The 20,542-nt window shown below is 38.6% G+C and overlaps 1 protein-coding gene across 1 annotated transcript in view; it reads left to right on the top strand.

Annotated features, from left to right (window-relative positions):
• Positions 1–274: 274 nt before the first annotated feature.
• man1a2 (mannosidase, alpha, class 1A, member 2) overlaps positions 275–20,542 on the top strand; it is a 102,976-nt gene continuing 82,708 nt past the window's right edge. Inside the window, exons 1-3 of the mRNA XM_066686494.1 lie at positions 275–543; positions 1,123–1,206; positions 2,170–2,642. Coding sequence (XP_066542591.1) covers positions 2,332–2,642 — 311 coding nt within the window. The 5' untranslated portion in view covers positions 275–543; positions 1,123–1,206; positions 2,170–2,331. The remainder of the gene's footprint in view (positions 544–1,122; positions 1,207–2,169; positions 2,643–20,542) is intronic.

Genomic DNA, 20,542 nt, shown 5'->3' with positions numbered 1-20,542 from the left:
GTGTCTGTGTGGGTGTCCTCTGGGTTTTCCTGTTTCCTCGTTTAATTCAAACAAACAAACAAACAAACAAACAAAAACCCCACACGTTAGCTATTCAAAATGGCCATATGTATGAATGTGTGACGCTTAACTGGTTATACAGAAAATGAATGAACGAATGAATGAATGAAGTTTCCCGTGACATGGGCGTTTTCAGTGCAGTAAAGCGTGGTGGGAGGGTAATTGTGAGACGCTCCCTTGCTGAGCTGGATGTTGGAGGACTGAGGGGAGGAGTACTTAGTTGTTGCAGTGACAACATCCTGGACATAGGAGGCTGGCGGTGCCCATGGCTACTGATAAAACGAGCTTTAGACGAGATTAGATTCAACAGGAGGATTTACAAATAGGAAAACGCACCGAAAAATCTCGTCTGTATCAACTCGTCCTTGTGTTTTTTGGCCCATGGTGGCGATGTAAACCGTTGGAGGCAATGAGGATGTGATGCGGCGGAGAGAGACAGATGATCGCTCCGCTGCTGGGCGCCGTTCACGGTGTCGGTAAACGGTGAGGGGAGCTAGCGCAGATGCCTTCACAGAAAAAGGCGCAGCATTCAGTGCAGTCCGGGCAAATTTAGCGGGTGCTGGGTCTTTTCTCTGCAGTTTTTTTTTACGTTTTCGGTTTGGCGAGCGTCCAGCGGCGGTGATGGGACTATGTGTAATCTGATAAACACGTAGGCTAGTGTGGGTGAAGGTGGTCATCTGCTGTTGAGTGAATGTGGAGCGGAGGGCCTGGTTCATACAGAGCCGTTATAACCCACAGATTATAGTAACGGACTATCAATATAACCTGAGTGAGACTGCAGTATTTAATCTTTCAGCGTTGCGAAAGCGGTCAGGATAAACCCACGTCACCAACGTTACTCTTCAACGACTATAGTTTATTTTATACTCCGTTGTATTGGTTGGTAGTAATACATTAAGTTAGCTTCTTTTTCTGTAAAAAAAATACGCTCAATGTCTTTTAATTTCAATAAGACGTGCCGAGCTCGCGGCGAAGAAAACACGTTATTTTCCAAACGCTGCTAGCTAATGTTAAGGTTAGCTAGCTCTCCGGCTAACGTTAATGTACCGCTCTTCCTCTCAGCCGAGGAGACTTCATCGACGTGTAAACGTTTGGAGCTGGACCCGGGGTTAGGAGCATGGACGGGAAGGACTTCGGAGTCGTTCGGTATGTGAACACTCACCTTAAAACACCGCGTGTAAGACTGGGGCTGTTTAGCTGTTTTACCAAGCGTCAGTTGGTAATTGAGAGCTAACGATAGATAACTGTTAAGGTGTCAGTTTGTTTTGCTGGTGTTCTGCTCTCTGCAGTTTCGAATAGAAATGAATTTACCACTCTATAACAAAATTGAAATCAACTCGCTCTCATTTGAAACTGTCATTATACATTTTCACGTTCCAGTTTTTAGTGTGTTGTGAGTAAAAGTGATGAATTACTTAAACCAGTTTACTCTCCTTGTTTTAGACTACATCTGCTGTGCAGCCATTTATCTGAACATTATAGTTATCACTACATGTATTCTTACCTGTGCAGAGGTTTCTTCGTCGACCTGAAATACAACACTTTGCAGAAGCTACAAACTGTTTGTCCTGGCAATGTTTTACTTGTGAAAACACAGCATATAATTATAATAAATATAAATAAACCCAAATTCAGTAAATAGTAGCCATAATGTCTTTTTTTCATGGCTGGCTTTAAGCGGGGTCTGAGAGTGAGCAGACAAGCACATTAACAAAATAATTGCCTGTTGTGTTAATTATATTTTATATCGTTTTTACTGTTAATGTTTTTTCTGCACAATTAAATGCTCAATGCCCAGATAAATGTCTTGTAAAATTTGTTCTTTCAAAATTAAAAAATGTACGAAATATTCACAGATCAGCTGTGATTGAACCCTCTTTTTCAGAGCCAGATTATGCTTTTCCAAGAATACTATACTTTTGTAAGCTTAATATCTCTTAAAAGTGGATAACTCTTAAATTCCTGTAGATTTGGTGCTGTTTGACCGCTCTAACTAAAGAAAGAGAAATTGCCATGGAAACTGAAATTCCATTTCCAGTCTCCCTCCCAGTGCCTGTACAGTTGATCATCATATCAAACCCAGTAAAATGATGACTTCTTTCTTTTCAGAGCAAAATGATGCACATTTTCTGATGGATGTGAGATTTTTCCTGACCAGGAGATAAATACAACTTGGCAGTTGGGTTGCACGTTCGCTGCAATGAGATAAGAGTGGCCCACATGAGACAACTTTGACGTTTGTCCCTTCATATTCCGTTTCAATATCAAAATATGACAACGCCGGCTCTTCTGCCACTCTCGGGACGTAGGATACCCACTCTGTCTCCAGGTGCCTCGTCATTCCCCCACCACAGAGCAACCCTGCGGCTCTCTGAGAAGTTTATACTCCTCCTCATCCTCAGTGCCTTCATCACCCTTTGCTTTGGAGCATTTTTCTTTCTCCCAGACAATTCCAAACACAAGCGATTTGACTTGGGTTTGGAGGATGTTTTGATACCACATATTGAGCCAGGGAAGGAAGGAAGACATAATGGTGGGCCAGTCATACATGGACAAGGAGGACACGATGAGCATCGGCACAGGTGAGAGCACTGACTAAAGGCTTGCTCACTAAAGTAGTTTTATTATCATGTAATTTCATTCTGTAAATCTTAATATTTGATTTGATTCTTAGATTGTTTTGCCGCTGTCAATAAAACGATCTCTCAATTAAATTTTGAGCTCCAAGGTCAATTTTGGCAGTATAATTTGGGTCATGAATCATTCTCAGCTCAACTGTGGCACTGCCATGGTCTGTTCTGATAGTTTCAAGTACATCCATGCTGCAGAACTTTGTGTCTTTGTCACAGTTTGAGAGGAGGCCACCATCCTAAAATAACACCCAGCCAAGAGTTGGCTAAGTGGGAAGACACTGATCTTTGATGGAAACAATAGATGGTGTCTAGCTCAGATTATGCATTTTTATAGGTGTACTACACTCCCTGTACATTTAATGGTGTTTAATAGTGGACTTTACTGGTATCTTACTGCATTGTTTGTTTCTGGGTTTTCTGCTCAATTTATTCCAGAAATTGGGAAGTACTTTTCTTAGTGAATGACACTGAAGGCTGAATTCTGTATGAAAACTGAAACTTATCAACATTTTTGTGGTTCCAGGTCATGGCAGTTTAGCCAATCAGTGCATGTGTTATTACGCCAAGCAATTTAAACATGTTTACCAAGGCCCAAATGGGAAGAAAAAAGCGAGCTTTCTCTTTAAATGCATTGGACAATGTAAAATGTGATTGCTGATCAAAGGTCATTGTTATCTTATGTGTTATCAAGTAGATATCCAGTAGGTTTGAGAATAAACACATAATGATGAATGTTCAATATTGAGAATCGCTTTCCAGGCTGATGTTATCACAATTTCGGCCCTGTTGTAATTTTGATGATCAGGTGAAACAGAAATGTTTCATTAATTTATATAAGTATTAATCTCTGCATTTTACACTAGAGGCTTTGAACAAGGTTGTTGAATTGGCTGAGTTAAAGCCACCATTTGCTAATTTCATACTTTTGTAAATATATTAGTATGTATTATGATAAATTCACTGAGAGATTAAAAAAAATAGTTTCCCCAATTTTGAATAGTCACAATGCTTCTCCTTGATCAATGTTTGGTGCACTGGAGCAGCATAGATCATGCATCCTCAGTAGAAATTCACATAGTTTTACCTTCCTCTGCTGCAGGGTCGTTAAACCCCGGCTAGTTGGGTTAGCTTCAGGGATTTCTTTGCTGAGGTCCATGTTGATGGTTTTGCTCTGTTAAAGAGTGCAAAAGGGTTGTTTTTGTTGTTTTAATTTGAATCTTTTATCCTCAATGAGCACAAGTGAAACTATTTTTTTCAATGCAGCTCTTGATTCAAACTCCTCATGGAGGAAGAAAGCTTGAAGTAAATTGAACTGAGAAATGCCAGAGTTGTTTATATAGCCATGGCTATATTAGTTGCTCTTTTTTTTTTTTTTTTTTTTTTGGCTTTTTATGGGCTGACTGGTGAATGATCATTCTGCTATTTTACTGTAGTATTTCTGAGATAATAGTACTATGCACAGTCAATTTGACAGTCCCTTTTAAATAGTACATTACAGAAAAATGTGTCAAAGTTGTTAATTTCCTCTGAAAAGCTAGATTAATGCAGCTGTGAAAATGTCACTATGAGAGTATTAACTATAACTTGGGGTTTGAGTTGTGATGCCATGTTTGAAGACATCCTGTTAAAGATGATTTATCAACCTATTTTCAGGCACTGAATACTGGAGTAATTGCAGCATATTTTACTACACTTTTTTTTGCTCAGTGTTAAACACATATACAGATACACACAGAGCTTTCCGTTCATACTCTGCATAAAACTTAGCATTACCACTGGAAATCATGGGGGCAGTGTAGCCAATATTTCACTTATGCCCCTTTCACACATGCATGGTAATCCATAAATGTTCCTTTGTTTACCCGGAGGAGCAGTATGTGAATTCATCCCGGAACTTACCTGGACTTTATCCTAGTAAATGTTCTGGGTAAAGTCCAAGTCAGCACATGTGAGAATGGCGCAGGAAGTGTTCCGGAGATTCTTTTGCATGCACTGTACAAGCGCTGTGCCCCACGTCAAAATCACGTGTTTCACGTCCTGCTGCGAGAGCGCACCTGAGGCAGAAAATCTCCAGCTGTGAGCTGCATGTGTGAAAGACTGTTCCGGGACAAATCCGGTACAGAGAAATTTTCCCGAGTGCATGTGCGAAAGGGGCATTACAGGTGCAGTGTGAGTTTCCATGCATGATGTGGGATTCCAACTGTTGAAGCAATTTGATCACCTCCTAAAGCATTAGACATTTGTCAGATTTTGTGTTACCAACATCTGGGAAGAACAAATTTTACAAGCAAAACTTTGCACCAAGTTCAGGTTTGGCAACTTTGACACACATTTGTGTCCTTGACCAATAGTGGTGCTTCTCTAGTTGCAGTAACCATGAAGGGGTGGGATTTTTGTATACCTTTGCTGTAGATCCAAAATGCAAAACATACAATCAGTAGCTGTGTGTGATTTGATCTGATTTTATAAAGGTACATAAATACGAGGCGGCCTGGTATGCAGTTAGTTGGTAAGCTGGATTTGTATGGAAAGAGATTAGTCTCAAAATACTTTACAAATGCGTAAATGTTAATCCACAAATTAAACACAAGTCACAAATATGTTTCACTTTTCACAAATGAACACATACCAATCTGTGTCTCACAGTCTGTAATTTGTACAAATACAGTTATATTCATAAATACATGTTTAGTTTTTCATAGATATATCATACTTTTATGCGAAAATAAATACATTTGTTTACATTTACATTGTAAATATTTGTAAAGTTGAAGTCTCGAATTTATCAAAGTCGAAGACTCGAATCAAGTGACTCATGATTTTTTCTGTGACGTGCATTAGTTTATTTCCTCTCACGGGTTTTTGGATTTTGAGACTTTCATTTTTTATTTCATCCAATCCAAATACCAATGCAGCCTGATCCACAAATGTGGCCAGCAGGTGAACAAGCCTCCGCTAGGTGGCACTGTTGTTTTCCCCAGTGTCTCAGGACTGCTGACGTGTCGCTCTCAGGGCCGCAGCAAAACAACCCCCTGTAGGCGGGACTATGACGCCATTGGCTGCCGCAGTAAATGATAGACAGATAACGCTGGCTGCTGATTGGCTAAATAAAAGTGATGACCAATGAGAAGTGCATATTCTGTTTAGGAGCCGTGGGGTACTCGTCCTCCGGCTGAGGGTGTCTGTCTGAAACAAATGACCCGTTTTCTCAATCCAATCGCAAAAATACGAAATACATCGCATCCCATATCAGTCCAATACGCAACACCGCTTTTAGTGTCCAAATACGGGATGGTGTTAAGGTATTTTATTTGACAACCCTATTCTACAGCGAAATTAGGGAAGTTTCTCTGGATTTTAACGTCGTTAAACTTAGGGCACCTTCAAGTGTTCCCCAGTGATCCGCTGCTCCTAACTGTCTGTGATATGAAGCTGAATTCAGCGGCTTAGGCGGTATTTTGTTCGAACTTCCACATTAAATATTGCGCAAATGTGTCTCCATTTAAGTTGGCCCCCACGTCCTAAAACAACAGCGCCACCTAGAGGTGGCTTGTTCGCCTGCTGGCCACATTTGTGGATCAGGCTGCGTTTGTATTTGGATCCGGTGAAATGCGAGAGGAAAGTCTCAAAATCCAAAAACCCGCGAGAGGAAATGAACAAATGCACGTCACGAAAAACTCATGAGTGACTCCATTCACAAATGCAAATTCTACAATTTACAAATCAATTTTAAATTTGAGATTTCGACTTATATTGAAATATATTTTACATTGAAATATATTCAATGTAAATGTAAACAAATGTATTTATTTTCGCATAAAAGTATGATATATCTATGAAAACCAAAAACATGTATTTATGAATGTAACTATTTGTACAAATTACAGACCGCGAGACACAGATGGGGATGTGTTCATTTGTGAACAGTGAAACATATTTGTGACGTGTTTAATTTGTGGATTAACATTTACGCATTTGTAAAGTATTTTGAGACTAATCTCTCTCCATGGAGTTGGTGGTGTTTTACTCTTTATGGATGATGAGCTAGATGGTTTATCAGAATGAACCAATCTTCAAGCCCTGCGTGCTTTACACATTGACATGAAGGGCAAACACCTGTTGTGAGCGTGGCTTAATGTTTTTGTGCCATATGCTGCAAATATAGCCAGGTTACTTGCTGGATTTTGGGATGGAGAATATTTGACAGTTGAGCAAAAGTGTTTAACAATGGTCGACCCAAATAATGGTGTCATTTACAACACTGCGACCCTATTACGTTCATAGCCATTTTGACAATGTTCCCTGTATCTGTCACAAGGGTCACAAACTCAGGAGCTACTTACTGAAGAAATTGTGAAAAGAGAGAAATCATTCTGAAGTGACTGTATTGTGTTGATCCATAAAAACACTATTTTATGCTCTATAGCAGCACAATACTGGGTGGTGTGTATCTAGAAATGTTCACATTTCCTAAGGCTTGTCAGTTCAGCAGTGGAAATGGAGAAATGACAGACTGTGTGGTGTCACTGCATTGAGAGAACAGCAGGGAGCTCTGCAGGGAATAACGGGATGTTTAACAGTACTGGGGGATGGGGTTTTATTCTCAGTGAGCAAACCACAGCGTAGCTGGCAGCTCACGCCAAAAGGCATCAATGCCAACAGCTACAATCTGGACTAGCTCTGGTGTAGAGCTAAGATAACAGGCAGAACTGGTTTCAATAAAATACTTTGTCCTCCCTGAGCAGGTCTTTTAAATGGGCTTTCTACATACAGCTGTCCAGAGAAAAATGGGTATTTACAAATTCTCCATTTTTATTTTTCCTCATCATTTGAACATCATTTGAAAGTTGTGTAAACATCCATGAACCTTAACCAGTAAAAGTACTAGATGAAAGAAAAATAGCCTCAAACAACTGACAATCAAGAAACACAATTTTGCCTTCACATGTAAAGTAATTTTCATTATAGGATATAACCAAGCAACCAAATGATCTATGCTGAGCCTGACTAACTGAATGACAATTATCGTCATTACCATTTCATGGCACTCCAGGTATTATATGCATCAAGTGGATGGCTGTTTTGATCTTTGTTTTGTACTTGTATAATCTGTGAAAATATAGTGAAGCTGAGTCCACTGACGCTGAGTTGACATTTTGCTATTAGCAGAGAGAGGACTTCTATTTAGCCATTAACCTGAATTATGACCATTTAGAACACACAACCTCCCTCATGAATTTGAATGAATGAACTAACATTCTAGGCCTATTTACTGATGTCTCTCCCATAGGTCGCAATGAAGATGTTACTTTAGACACATTAATTTTTATTGAGGAAAAGAAAAAACTCTAGCTCCTGCCATTAGTGCCCCAGTAATGAAGCCTTAGAAAGATAAGTCATTCAGATCTTTTTCTACTTATCATCTTAATCCAAAATCAAGGTCATCTCTCATAGGCATGGGAAATACAAAGGCCTACCTGCTTAGCATTTTTATACTTGCCTCAGAGAATGGCAGGATGTTAATTGTGTGGTACACCTGGTCTTGAAGCATCTACACTGAACTGGGGGAGGGGTGGTATCCATGTTTTTGATGCTGTCATACCATTTCAAAATATGAACACGGTTTAAGGTAATACTGTGAGGGTTGGGGGATGGGGGAGTGTGCATTGAAGGGCTACGTGGGCCTCATATCTTTGAGCACAAAGTTGAGTGAAGGGTCTTGCACTCTGCAGTTCAGCTCAGCACAGCCCGACAATGCACGCCGATACATGTGTTGAGGATAAAAACCCGTTTCTGAGAGCAAATTTCAGCAACTGGTCCTGGAAGAGCCGGAAAGTTAATACTAACCTGATACTAACCTTTTTGCATTATTATGGCATTGCTTTTGTGGTCATTGGAGTTGAATTGCTACAGTGCTTTCTTTCTGCGTGGTTTCGAAGGTGACGAGGTTATTATTATATATTTTTATTTATTCATTTATTTATTTTTAAAGAGTTGAAGAGCAGAAGAAATAAAGTTTGCAAATTACACTCATGAAGACTTCATTATACAAATTACACAGTACTTATTTCACCATAATGTAGTTATGCAGTTTTTCTGTAAAAGATCCTTAAAAGATATTTTTCCACATTTTTATATCTCTTTTTCGGTATTTAGCTGTTAACTACCCCCCCCCCCCGCCCCTTGTTCTGGCAGTGTCATATTAGGGATAATTACACTTTTCAACACAATGAATGAAATATTACCCAGGCATAACAGCACTTCTCTGAGTTATTGTTCATCTCGATATCTTGAGAGCTGAATGCACATTGTCCCAGAACAAGAGTCATTTTTGTCAACTTCTGAAAATGTATGCATGATTTCTAAAAGACCACATTGTCCTCAGTATAGTTGTTGTTCTATAAAAATATTTAACATTTAATTTTACATTTGATTAATTTAAAAAATTAATAATAATAATTAGAATTTTCTGGGTGTCATGGTGGTGCAGCAGGTAGTGTCGCTGTCAGGGCCCTGAGGTTGTGGGTTCAAGCCCCGCTCCGGGTGACTGTCCGTGTGGTGACTGACTTTGGTGTGTCCGCGTGGGTTTCCTCCGGGTGCACTGGTTTCCTCTCATGGTCCAGAAACGTTGGTAGGTGGATTGGCTACTCAAAAGTGTGTGTGTGTGTGCTGCCATGTTTTCTCTAATTTATGCATTTGTAAATGTTTTTTGTGTTTTGTGCATGTTGAACCAAACGTCCTTTGTGTCTGTTTCATTGCTTCTTTTATTGTAGTGTTTTCCATCAAGAAATACTACAGTGGAAATAGTGAAATAAAAAAACTAGTTGTTAGGATAAGATCTGCTCTGAGCAAATGTATCCTCTGTAGATTTGTTTTTTCTTTACCTTTTTACATTTCATATCAAAACTTTCTTACCTGAATTCTGTGAAACTGCTTTGTGACAACATCAGTTGTAAAAAGCGCTATACAAATTAATTAGATTTGATTTGATGATAAATTAAATTAGATATTATATCTATGGTCCTTGCTTTGATGATCTACAACTTATTTATTTATTTTAATTGGAGAAAAAAGTTATATTGAAAAAAGTTAGCTTGTGCTTGTGAAATGTGTATTTATGTCATTGTACTAGGTACAACACAGCTGTTTACCACATTTAACCCACACATGCATGCATTAGGGACAGTCAGCACACACACACACACACACACACACACACACACACACACAAAAAACCCTGTTCTAATATATCTAATTTATTTAAGAAGTTTAGACTGTGTAGTCCAAAATCTGTAAGCTCTTAACTAAAACAAGTAAATAATGTTATAGTTATTTTATAGATGTTTATAGTTATGAATATGTTGCAAACTTAACAATTACTATCCGGAAAGGCGTGTAGAGCTGTCCTAGTAGGTTTAGAGGAAGAACCAGATTATCGAGGAAAAAGGGAAGTGTACACTGATTAGTCAAATCAATAAAATTATAAAATGTAAAAAAGAATAGATTTTTTGTGTGAAAAGTTTGTCTCCAATATTTTTTTCAGCAATTTTTCCAAATATTTGCATAGCTATATTGAGAATTTGAATTTGAATCACTTTATTGGCCAGTGTGCTTGCACACAGAGGAATTTGTTTTCTGCATTTAACCCAATCCACCACATTTAAACACACAATATTGAGCACACATGCCCAGAACGGTCTCAAGTCCTCTATTTTGGCATGAAGTGTAGAAGGAAGCTGTCTTTGTTTCGCCACTTGGACCGGTACCAGGGTTGGTACAAAACGATACACGGAAGTACGCAGGTGTAAATATAGCCAGGCAGAATGCAACAGACAGAATCCTGACAGTGAGACCAGGACAGTGAGAGTCTGAAGGTATCAGACTCTACATGTGGATGGAGAATTTGTGGCTGAGACAAACACAAATCTCACAAATTGCTTTTTAGCCAATATTTTATTATGGAGAACTTCCAATGTTTGTAGAGAAAATTATAATGTTTCATTAAATGTATTTACAAATTGTCCCAAAATTTGAATGTAGGGGAAAAAGTACGACGTTTCCTATGGTAGTTTGGTACAAGGGCCTGCTTTGTTCCTGAACAAATGACGCTCTAGTTGTACAAGGATTTGTTTGGTCTGTTAGGAGTTTGGCAGGGTCTGTTCACACTGCAGTGTACATTTCTGTGTTTTTGGTTAAACTGTGAGGCTGCTTTGGTAAGTCTGCTGGATTGGAGTCAGTCTTGAGTATGAATTATGTATTTTGTTGCTTGGCCATCTGCTTTCACTCATGACCCAAGAAGACGAGCTCATCCTGGCCATGAGCTCTGGAGCCAAACACAAGCACACTGATCTCACTCTGCCTCTGGCTGTGCTGTGGTCAGTGCCAGGCTGTGCAGGATAATGCAGTCTGTGCCACCCTTGACCAGTCTATGCCCTCTCAACCCAGATAACAAGACAGGACTTATTTACCCGTTTTAAAAAATGCTTTGGTGAGATATTTGCGTATTGGCGACATGCTGCTTTTTGCCAGACTTTTTTCACCACACTGTACTTTATGGTAACAATTGAGAAAAAGGTAAATTAAGGCTTTGTTGATGTAGTTAAGTTGGTGTGCTATGAAAAGATGCACATGTATTGTATTGATGGTGTGCCAGGTGCTCTGTGGCTCTTGATGTCGCTGGATATCCTCCTGCAGTTCAAACTAATTGAGTTTGAGATCACACCTATCCACCTAAAGAGAGACTCAGGGTTCCACTGAATTAAGGAAATTAAACCAAGACGAAATGATCATGATATTGTTGCTGTGCAAAAAAAAAAACTATATCCAAAACACTAACTTTGTAGGAGAGAGACAAAAATATTTTTTAAAAAATCTAAGCCAAATAAAATCCCCAGTAATTTATGAGCATTTCTATTGGTCCATAATCACCTTCATAATCAGGTCTTCACACAACATTTAAAACTTTTTACACTTTGTGAAGGACAGCTGCTATGTTAAAATGATGTACATTTCCATCCATCCATCCATTATCTGTAACCGCTTATCCAATTTAGGGTCGCGGGGGGTCCAGAGCCTACCTGGAATCACTGGGCGCAAGGCAGGAATACACCCTGGAGGGGGCGCCAGTCCTTCACAGGGCAACACAGACACACACACATTCACTCACACACTCACACCTATGGACACTTTCGAGTCGCCAATCAACCTGCAACGTGTGTTTTTGGACTGTGGGAGGAAACCGGAGCACCCGGAGGAAACCCACACGGACACGGGGAGAACACACCAACTCCTCACAGACAGTCACCCGGAGCGGGAATCGAACCCACAACCTCCAGGCCCCTGGAGCTGTGTGACTGCGACACTACCTGCTGCGCCACCGTGCCGCCGATGTACATTTTAATAACCTAAATATTGTTATTACAAAATATTAAACAATTAATTGTTAATTGCCACTTTCAGATGTGTTGTGTATTAATAACGAAAATGATCAGGAATCTAAATGAATATTCTAGAATGTGCTTGTAATCTAATGGATTAATGAAAAATCAATCTGCTCTGATAGTCAACCCCCTGAGCTGCTAATAAATTTTTGGGATGTGCAGGAAATGACAAATGGCATTTTATAATGCAGATTGTATTACTTTTTTTTGCTTGTTCTAGTGTTTTGTATTGATGTAAACCAAGAACAAAAGGTCAGTGGAAATGATCCTGTTAATAGATGCAAGGGCACTGTGGCCATTGAATTGGACGTGAATGTATATTAAACGGGTATGTTAAACCTAAGTTTGGTGTTGGTCTTGTTAATAGCACTGTAGTATCTATGTTTGAGGAAGATGTGTTTAGTCTTTACTGTAGGTTTATCTGAGCTTTATACTGGGCTTTTCTACACTTATGAAGCCCTCCCTCATAAGAAAGAGAGCAACTTCTAAATCCACAGCACCTGGTAGCATCTCAACCTTTTTTTTTTTTAAACTAGGTGGATGAATAGCTTCAACTAAAGCCCTATTCGGACAGGATTAATTTTACACGGGAAGCTGGGGTAATATCATTTTACCACAGGATGTCAGTAATGTTTATTTAGGATTCGCACTTGAAAAGAACTCTTGGTGAACATAACACAGCCATTGGGAGTGGCTACTCAAAAGGCTACTGCAGTATTTAGACACTACTGTTGTGACAAGAAAATATCCATCCTTCAACGACCTTATTTTCTAGTCCTTTAGAATAGACAGTGGGTGAGACGATAACAAAAAAAAATTCCTCCACACAGTTAGTGTAACTGATATTATAAACTTTTTAACTGTAACTTAGAGTAGGATGCACATTCATAACATGTATGTAAGTTGCAATTGTGTATAAAACTTACCTACAGCTAGCAGAAACATCTCTCCACTTCACTGAGTGATCCTTTAGATTATGTGGATTTGCACAAGGTGTATCGTTCGGTAGCTTAGCTTAGCCTAATTTTTAAACAGTATGTTTCATCACTAAATGCCTCTTCCAGCTCCCACATTCTTATGAAAACCCATGAAAGATTTGTCTTCCCTGGGATATGATGGAATATTCACCCACATGTCAACTTGGACAGGATTAATATAACCTGGGGTTATTTTTACTGCTCTTTTTGCAGTAGGTAAAAGGCTCAGAATTATTTCCTGAAACAAGATTGCACTCTTCAGAAAATGACTGAAATTGTCTATTTGGAGGGGATAAAAACCACTGAGATACTCTTGTAATAATTAATTTAGCCCACGTCCACAGGTAAAGCTAATCCCATCCAAATAGGGCTTAAGAAAGCATCTCATCCATCATATACACCGTGCTAAGATATTTGCCAACTTTTTTAATATTTAACAGTCCAGTACTTTTAGAAACATCTTTAAATACCAGTCTATGACTAAATCTGCCCACCTGACTATTTTCCATGAATACAATAGATGGCAATAAGCTGTTTTTAGATATATCAATTAAGGACTAATTTTCTTTCTTAAATGAGAATAAACTGTTACTGCGTCCTAATAGAAACTTTCACATTTAATAAATACCATTAGTATTGAACACTTCATGTATATTTTCTGTAGATAAAATCTTAGATTTGTCAAGATATTTACATTTGCCAAGCACTCAACAGTAGTGATTGACCGACATGGTTTTTTTGATGGCTGATGCCGATTTTTAGACAGCAGTAGTGGCCGATGGCCGATATTCCCATTCCTCAGGCAGTGAATAAACTAGAGGCATTATCATGATTTATTTTTACAGGAAACCCTTCAAATTTGTAAAAGAAACCATTTAGAGGTCCTGAAATATATATGAAGTTGTCAACAGGTTATGGAAATCACAAAAAAATGTAGGCGCTTGTCTTATTTAAAAAAAAAAAAAAAAAATGTTAGTGGCTATAAACGGAAGAGTTCATGAGTCCCTTTACTTTTTAAATTTGTGTCTCCAGGGGTCTACTTTCATCAGGTAAAATTTGGAGTTGATACCTCATACTCATTTGAGGTTATTCAAGCTGGAGCAGACAGTCTGTAAGATGGCAAAATGGACGCAAGGGGCGCCAGATTGACGGAGCTGTCCACAGCTTTGCCTGTGTGCATTGTGTAAATATTGGCCTCTTGCACTCACATATCGGCCAGTGCCGATTAAATAAAAAATGCCAAAAATCCGATAAATCAGGCCGATATATCAGTCGAACACTACTCAACAGTGTACATTTAAATAGACTACTAACAAGAACTCTACAGTCAATTTCACTCCCTTTTATCACACATAAAGCAGACTAGCTCTGTCAGATTAGTAGTCACAGTACTTGAAGTTCAAAACTCAAATCACATTTAATGCAGATCAGTTTTAACTGGTTTATTATAGAGTAAAAAACACCACCACCAACAACAAAAAAAAAAAAACACTTTAAGCCAAGTGGTCCTTCTTACCTTAATGACCAAAATATGAAAGTGACCAAAGGCATGGAGCAACAGACAGTCTAACCCTGGATCACAGTCTAAATATTAGTCTTACGGAAGTGTCTTAATTTTTTTTTTGTTGTTGTTAAAAAAAAGTCATATGAAGAAGGTATGAGTATGTTCTAGTGGCAAATGGAGTCACATTTGTAGTCTTTTTGATAAACAACTTTGATAACTTTAACCAGTGCTTGCAAACACAATAACAGAATTCAGCATAAATGGTGTGTATATGAAGCTAATCATAAAACTGAACATTGTGACACAGAATTGGATACGAATTTATCCCATTATTAGGCTGAGTAGTGTATTATCGGCTGTTCTTCCTTCTGCTGCTTGGTTTTGTTTTTTTCTTACACGGTAAAGTGTTTATATAAATTGTTAATTAATTTGCAGGGCATTGCCCTACAGTTTTTACTGTGAACAAATAAAATGTTCAGAATGCTGCATGTACATGTGATTGGTTATGATCCTTTGCTGTATAGATCTTTCAGACTTTTCATGTCGGAAGTCATTATTGCCGGACTGTCTACCGGGCTGGACTATTTGCACTCGCTGGCTGACTGACTGACACCTAATTTTGAAACCCGCATGAGCGAGTAGGAACTGCTCATTCAGCCATATTTCACAGAGAGAACTTAAGGTGGTGCCACTACAGCTTCTGTTGTTAGTTTAGCTATATTTCACATTCCGGTGTGTGAACTAAATTTGGAACCGTTCTGCAGTGGCTAAACATCATCTATTCACCGGACAAATACTCTTTTTGAGACCTAAAAAATTTCTAAATCGCTAAAAATGTCCAGGATTTTGCTGCTTGCAGGCTTTCCCCTGTACCATTTCTTGCTATAAGCCCTAAATCCTTCATTAAAATGTTCACTTTGATGATATTGTTGAAAGGTGAGCAGAAGGTGTGAGAGTTGAAGTGTTCAAGGTGTCAGAGAGTTGAGAGCCCCACTTTACGGACACACTCGCGCCGCTTCAGCCCTCCACTGTCCACCACTGTGAGCAGCTCAGTGTTTTACGGGAGCCTTGAACAGAAATGTGTTGAATGTTGTTGAGGTAATATTTATCATTGCTCTGTGTTTGGAGGTGATTCTGTGTTCCAGCCTTTTGTTTTCTACTATATATTTAACAAACAAAGTCATCTTGTCTGTCCCTATAACGACACACATACACGAACACATCTCACCGTTACCGACTTTCTGACGAGCAAATTACATCTGCATGCCTTTTTGTTTAATTTTACACGAAAATGGGCAAAATCTCCGGATTATTAAAGACAGAACACCAGAGCGAGGTGTTACTCAAAATAAACAAGGCTGTGAATTATTTACAGCATTGTTTTATCAGTTGGACCCTTATAGAAAAGTCAGTAATAAATATTTAGTTCTCAGCAAGGCCCTGTTCCTTTATCAAGTATAGATCACTTGGTTTTAGAAATGTTCAAAAACTTAAATGTTAAAATGTAATTTGGTTGCATTCTGGTAAATGAGTTACTTTACTGTCATCTCAACACAGTGCTTCAGTTTTGTAGCTTTGTATGAACAGAAAATAACAGGCTTTCCATAATCATACACACACTGTCAGCAAATACCAAGAACACCTGTGTGACAATGGTTGTATGGCTAATGGCGGTCCAGCTAAAGTAGGCCCGCCTAGTTTTTCTTTGCTCTTGTTCTCTCTGGTGGTGCTAACTTTTTTTAGCCTTTGTATCTACCATTCACTATGAGAAATTGAAGAAATACTGAATCTAATCAGAAAACCGCTTTCTCTCAGAGAGAGCTGTGGAAGATCAGGAGAAACATAGTCTGCTTAGCCTGGCAAATAAGAATTGAAAGCTGCTAAATCCGGTGCTGTCCACTTAAAGACTGCTTTTAATCATTTGATACCATGAGGCATTTGTTCCCCTGAGTGCCCTCAGGTTAAGAGTGATTCAGCCAGGAACAAACAGCTGCACAGCACACCCTCTTTAAGAGATAGCAGCCGCCTCTGGAGAGTATGGAGATGAAGAGAGGGTGGAAGAGAGAAAGCCCATGTAAGGGAAATTTGAGAAGTTGACCTCAATTGTTGCTAGCTAATTCAGAATAAGCCAGACAGAGTTTAACACAAATAAGAGGAAATTGGAAGGACCCTACTATCGTCGCTGTCCAGTGAATACATGCATCTCTATTTTTGTTGATTGTTAGTTTGGGCCAATATTACTTAGAATAAAATATTTTACATTGGCATCCATTAAAATTTTTTTTTTTTTTTTTTTTTTTTTTTTTTTTTTTTTTTTTTTTTTTTTTGGTCCTTCTCCTGGAACATTACTATTTTTGGACGCACCTGATTTTATTTGGACAGTGATGATATACATATTTTAAGTGCTTTTATTTATTTTGTTAACACTGTCCTTCCTTTGCACTATTTGTGCATCAATAACTATGCAGTTTTGTGGAAGCCTTGATTCCCAATCAAAACTGGACTCCTTTTAACTTCTGGACGTCATGTAATTGCTGAGGCAAGATTCAGAACTGAATGTTAGTGCAGACTTTCAAACGTTTTCTTGCTGTTTGTGTCAGAAATAATTACACTGCACTCTAAACACACTCACCAGGCATTGTTTGGGAACTCATGACAGCTGCAATTTAGACAGTTTAGGCTGTGTTCATCATTTGTTGTAAACAGCAGACCTGCTTGGGAATGTAGGTAAATTTCAGTTCTCCTCTCAGTTGAACAGTTCCCTATGCCTTCATTTCCTTTCTGATATTTGCAGATTTCAGAGATGAGTGGTGATGGCAGGGTAGCGCTCAATTTCCAGAGTAAATTCCCTATTGAGAGAGTAAACTAGGAGCAGTGAGTGATGATGGAATTTTAAAGGATCCTACTAATGATGGAGACAGGGAGCCAGTCACTGAAGTGGCCATCAAACGAGCAGCAAGCTGACTTTACTTGTGGTAATCACTTCTGGAGCGAGAGATTTTAAGCTATATTGGAGATCAGTTCTGGTACCCTTTTTATCCATTAGCCACACCTGTGTGCCAGGGGAAAGCATTTATGGTGGTGTTTGTGTTGTTCCCAAAGCATGGGCTACATTTCAAATCATTTTTTGCTCTTTCAGATTTTATTTCCCCATTGACCAAACCTTAACTTCTTAGATAGTTTTTTGCCAGACAGCCTAGCAGACTGGCCTAGAAAAGGTACTTTTGTTTACCTGCTGACTGATTGATTGATTGACTGATGAACCTTGGTGAAGTGTAAATGCGTAAGTACTGGGTCTTTCCAAAAACCCACAGAGATAACAGGTGAGTGTTAGCTACAGTCATGTCCTTGTATGTAGGATTGAATCTTTACCTTATTATTTTAAAAAGGAGTGTGGAGTTATACAGTGGTATGACTGTGGTTGTGATTTTGGCACAAAATACTTGACATCACATTAAAGGGAGCCATGTCTGCCCAGACTTTTAGGTCCTAGTATGGAATATAAATGTCCTATACAGTTCAATTATAACGGTATTATACCACAGGGCAGCACAGTTGTACAATATGTAGTGTCACATATCCTCAGGGTCTTGGGGTTGTTGGTTTGAGACCCACGCCTGGTTGTTAAATCAATACAGTAATATGTGAAGTTTGTGCCTAAGAAGGTATATTTTAAGAACATATTTGGCTGAGACAGGATGAAACATGATACAATCATAACATTTATTTCTGTGTTTATTTATTTGGGTCATTTATGTGCCATTTATTTATGTGTCGTCCTCCATGTTCTGATGTTATTACATGAAATTAGAATTACAGAGAAGAAGTAATAATTCACACTCATAGCTCATGTACAAAAATTATTTTGTTGTTGTTGCTGGCAATTATTTGTCATTGTACAACATGCAACAAAATGTGTTTTTTGCATTAAACCCATCTGTGTCAGTGAACACACACACACACACACACACACACACTAGTGCATTAGGGGCTGTGAACACACACACCCAGAGCGGAAGGCAGACATCCCCAGCGCCTGGGGAGTTTGGGGGTTCAGTGCCTTGCTCAAGGGCTCTTCAGCCATGGATGTTCCTGCCGCTCCTGGGGATCAAACTAGCAACCTTCTGGTACCAAGCCCAGTCCTCTAACCATTAGTCCAAGGCCTTCTTTATAAAACTTTTCTTTATAAAACCAATGAGGTTCTTTACAGAACCAATAAGGGTTCTGTGACTTTGCTGCAAATACGTTTTGGCATGTTACAGACAGTATATTTCTCTCCGGTGTTGTATATTTTTCAGATTTTTTCTCTTCTAAGTAGGTCTTTCTGATGGTAATCCTGCTGTATAATTATCCTGAAAAAGTCTTTGTTACCTTGTAAGTTTGTCTATTTTTTTTTTCTTATCTTAACATTCCACCCCTAATCTCTTTCAGTATACAGCATATGCCCAGCCCAGAATCAAGGGACTATAAGACATGTTGGACCAGCTGGCCTGATGTCATTCAAGTTCTGTGAATTCTGGGCTGTGGATCTGGGACAATGCTTCCACAGTTTCTACAATTGTAGGTGGATTGGAAAGATTGGTTTTTATTTGAAATTACTTGATTTGCCAGGAGTAGTAAACTGAAGTGTCTAAGTGTGCATGGTGAAATAAGAGAGCAGTCTTTGCTTAAAAAATAAAAAGGTAGTTCTTCTCAGCAGAGTATGTGTTCAGAGTGCCAAAATGCTGTTGAGTTAAGATCTGCTCATACTGCAGTTGATAGAAAGCCTACCAAAGGGCGTGTTTTAGGGCCTTCTATCTGTGGGTTAGTAATCCCTCTGTTTGAGACCTGTCCTCCTATGAGAGCATCACTGTTATCTCATTTCCCATTCGTTAATAGCAAGTATGAAAACCTCAGGCTCTCCTTAACGATAAAAACAGATTTCCCCATTTCTTGCTCTTCTCACTGTGAAAGGCAGAAAATGAGGCTTGATCTAAGCCTAATGATTAGGCTGAGTAATGGAACTTGCTGAGACAGACTGCGTCTCCTGAGGCGAGCTGGAATAATCTTCACTGGTTTTTAAAGGCCTCGCTTTAAACTCTGAGGACTCGCACATTAAACAGACCTGTAAAGTGTGTTTCTCTGCTCTATTTCAACAGAATATGCTATGACATAGGACTGGGGAATATAGCTGAAAAATATATCCTGATTAAATGTATAATTTTTAAGTCACATACTGACACATTTTTAATAAAGAACAGGGAAAAATTCAGCATGTATCTGCTCTATTTGTTAAGACATATGTAGTAATTTCAACACATTTAAAACTACACACACAAAGGTTTACAGAAAAAAAAAAGATAAAAGAAAGATATCACCTTGATACACACGTAAAATAAACAAAGCAAGTAAAATCAACTGATTAAAAGTTTGATATAATAAACAATATGAGCAATGAAAGTTTTTGTTAAAGGCTAAGCACCACTTAATGGACCTCCATGAATATTTCACATTATTTTAGTTACTGACATATATAAGTATGAATTAAAATGAAAATAGCAGCTTAATTTGCTTTAAAACTGACAATTTTATTAAATTAATGGAAAAACCCGAGCTCGTTACGGAAATTCTTGAACGCAACCGTGACGTCACTGGTGGACAACAGCTGAACAACGCCACAGTAAAACATCGTTATGACTGACTGTTATGACAGTATCTAGCTAAATAACAAACATTATTCATGACAATAGCCTAGCAATAAGATAAACTCAAATTTAAAGGTACCGTTATTCTTGTAAATGTGATCGAAGTCGAACTCGAATTCATCCGACACTATAAACCTCCGTAATGCAACTAGTGATACGTAGCCTAGTGTAATCTGAGCCACAAAGTGCAACCAACAGTCTTGTAAACCATATTCCTTGAATTAGTGAGAAATAACATGTTTTC

This window comes from Hoplias malabaricus, chromosome 12 (genome assembly GCF_029633855.1).
Source record: "Hoplias malabaricus isolate fHopMal1 chromosome 12, fHopMal1.hap1, whole genome shotgun sequence".
NCBI classification, from domain to species: Eukaryota; Metazoa; Chordata; class Actinopteri; order Characiformes; family Erythrinidae; genus Hoplias; species Hoplias malabaricus.
This window is presented reverse-complemented; position numbering and strand designations above follow the sequence as displayed.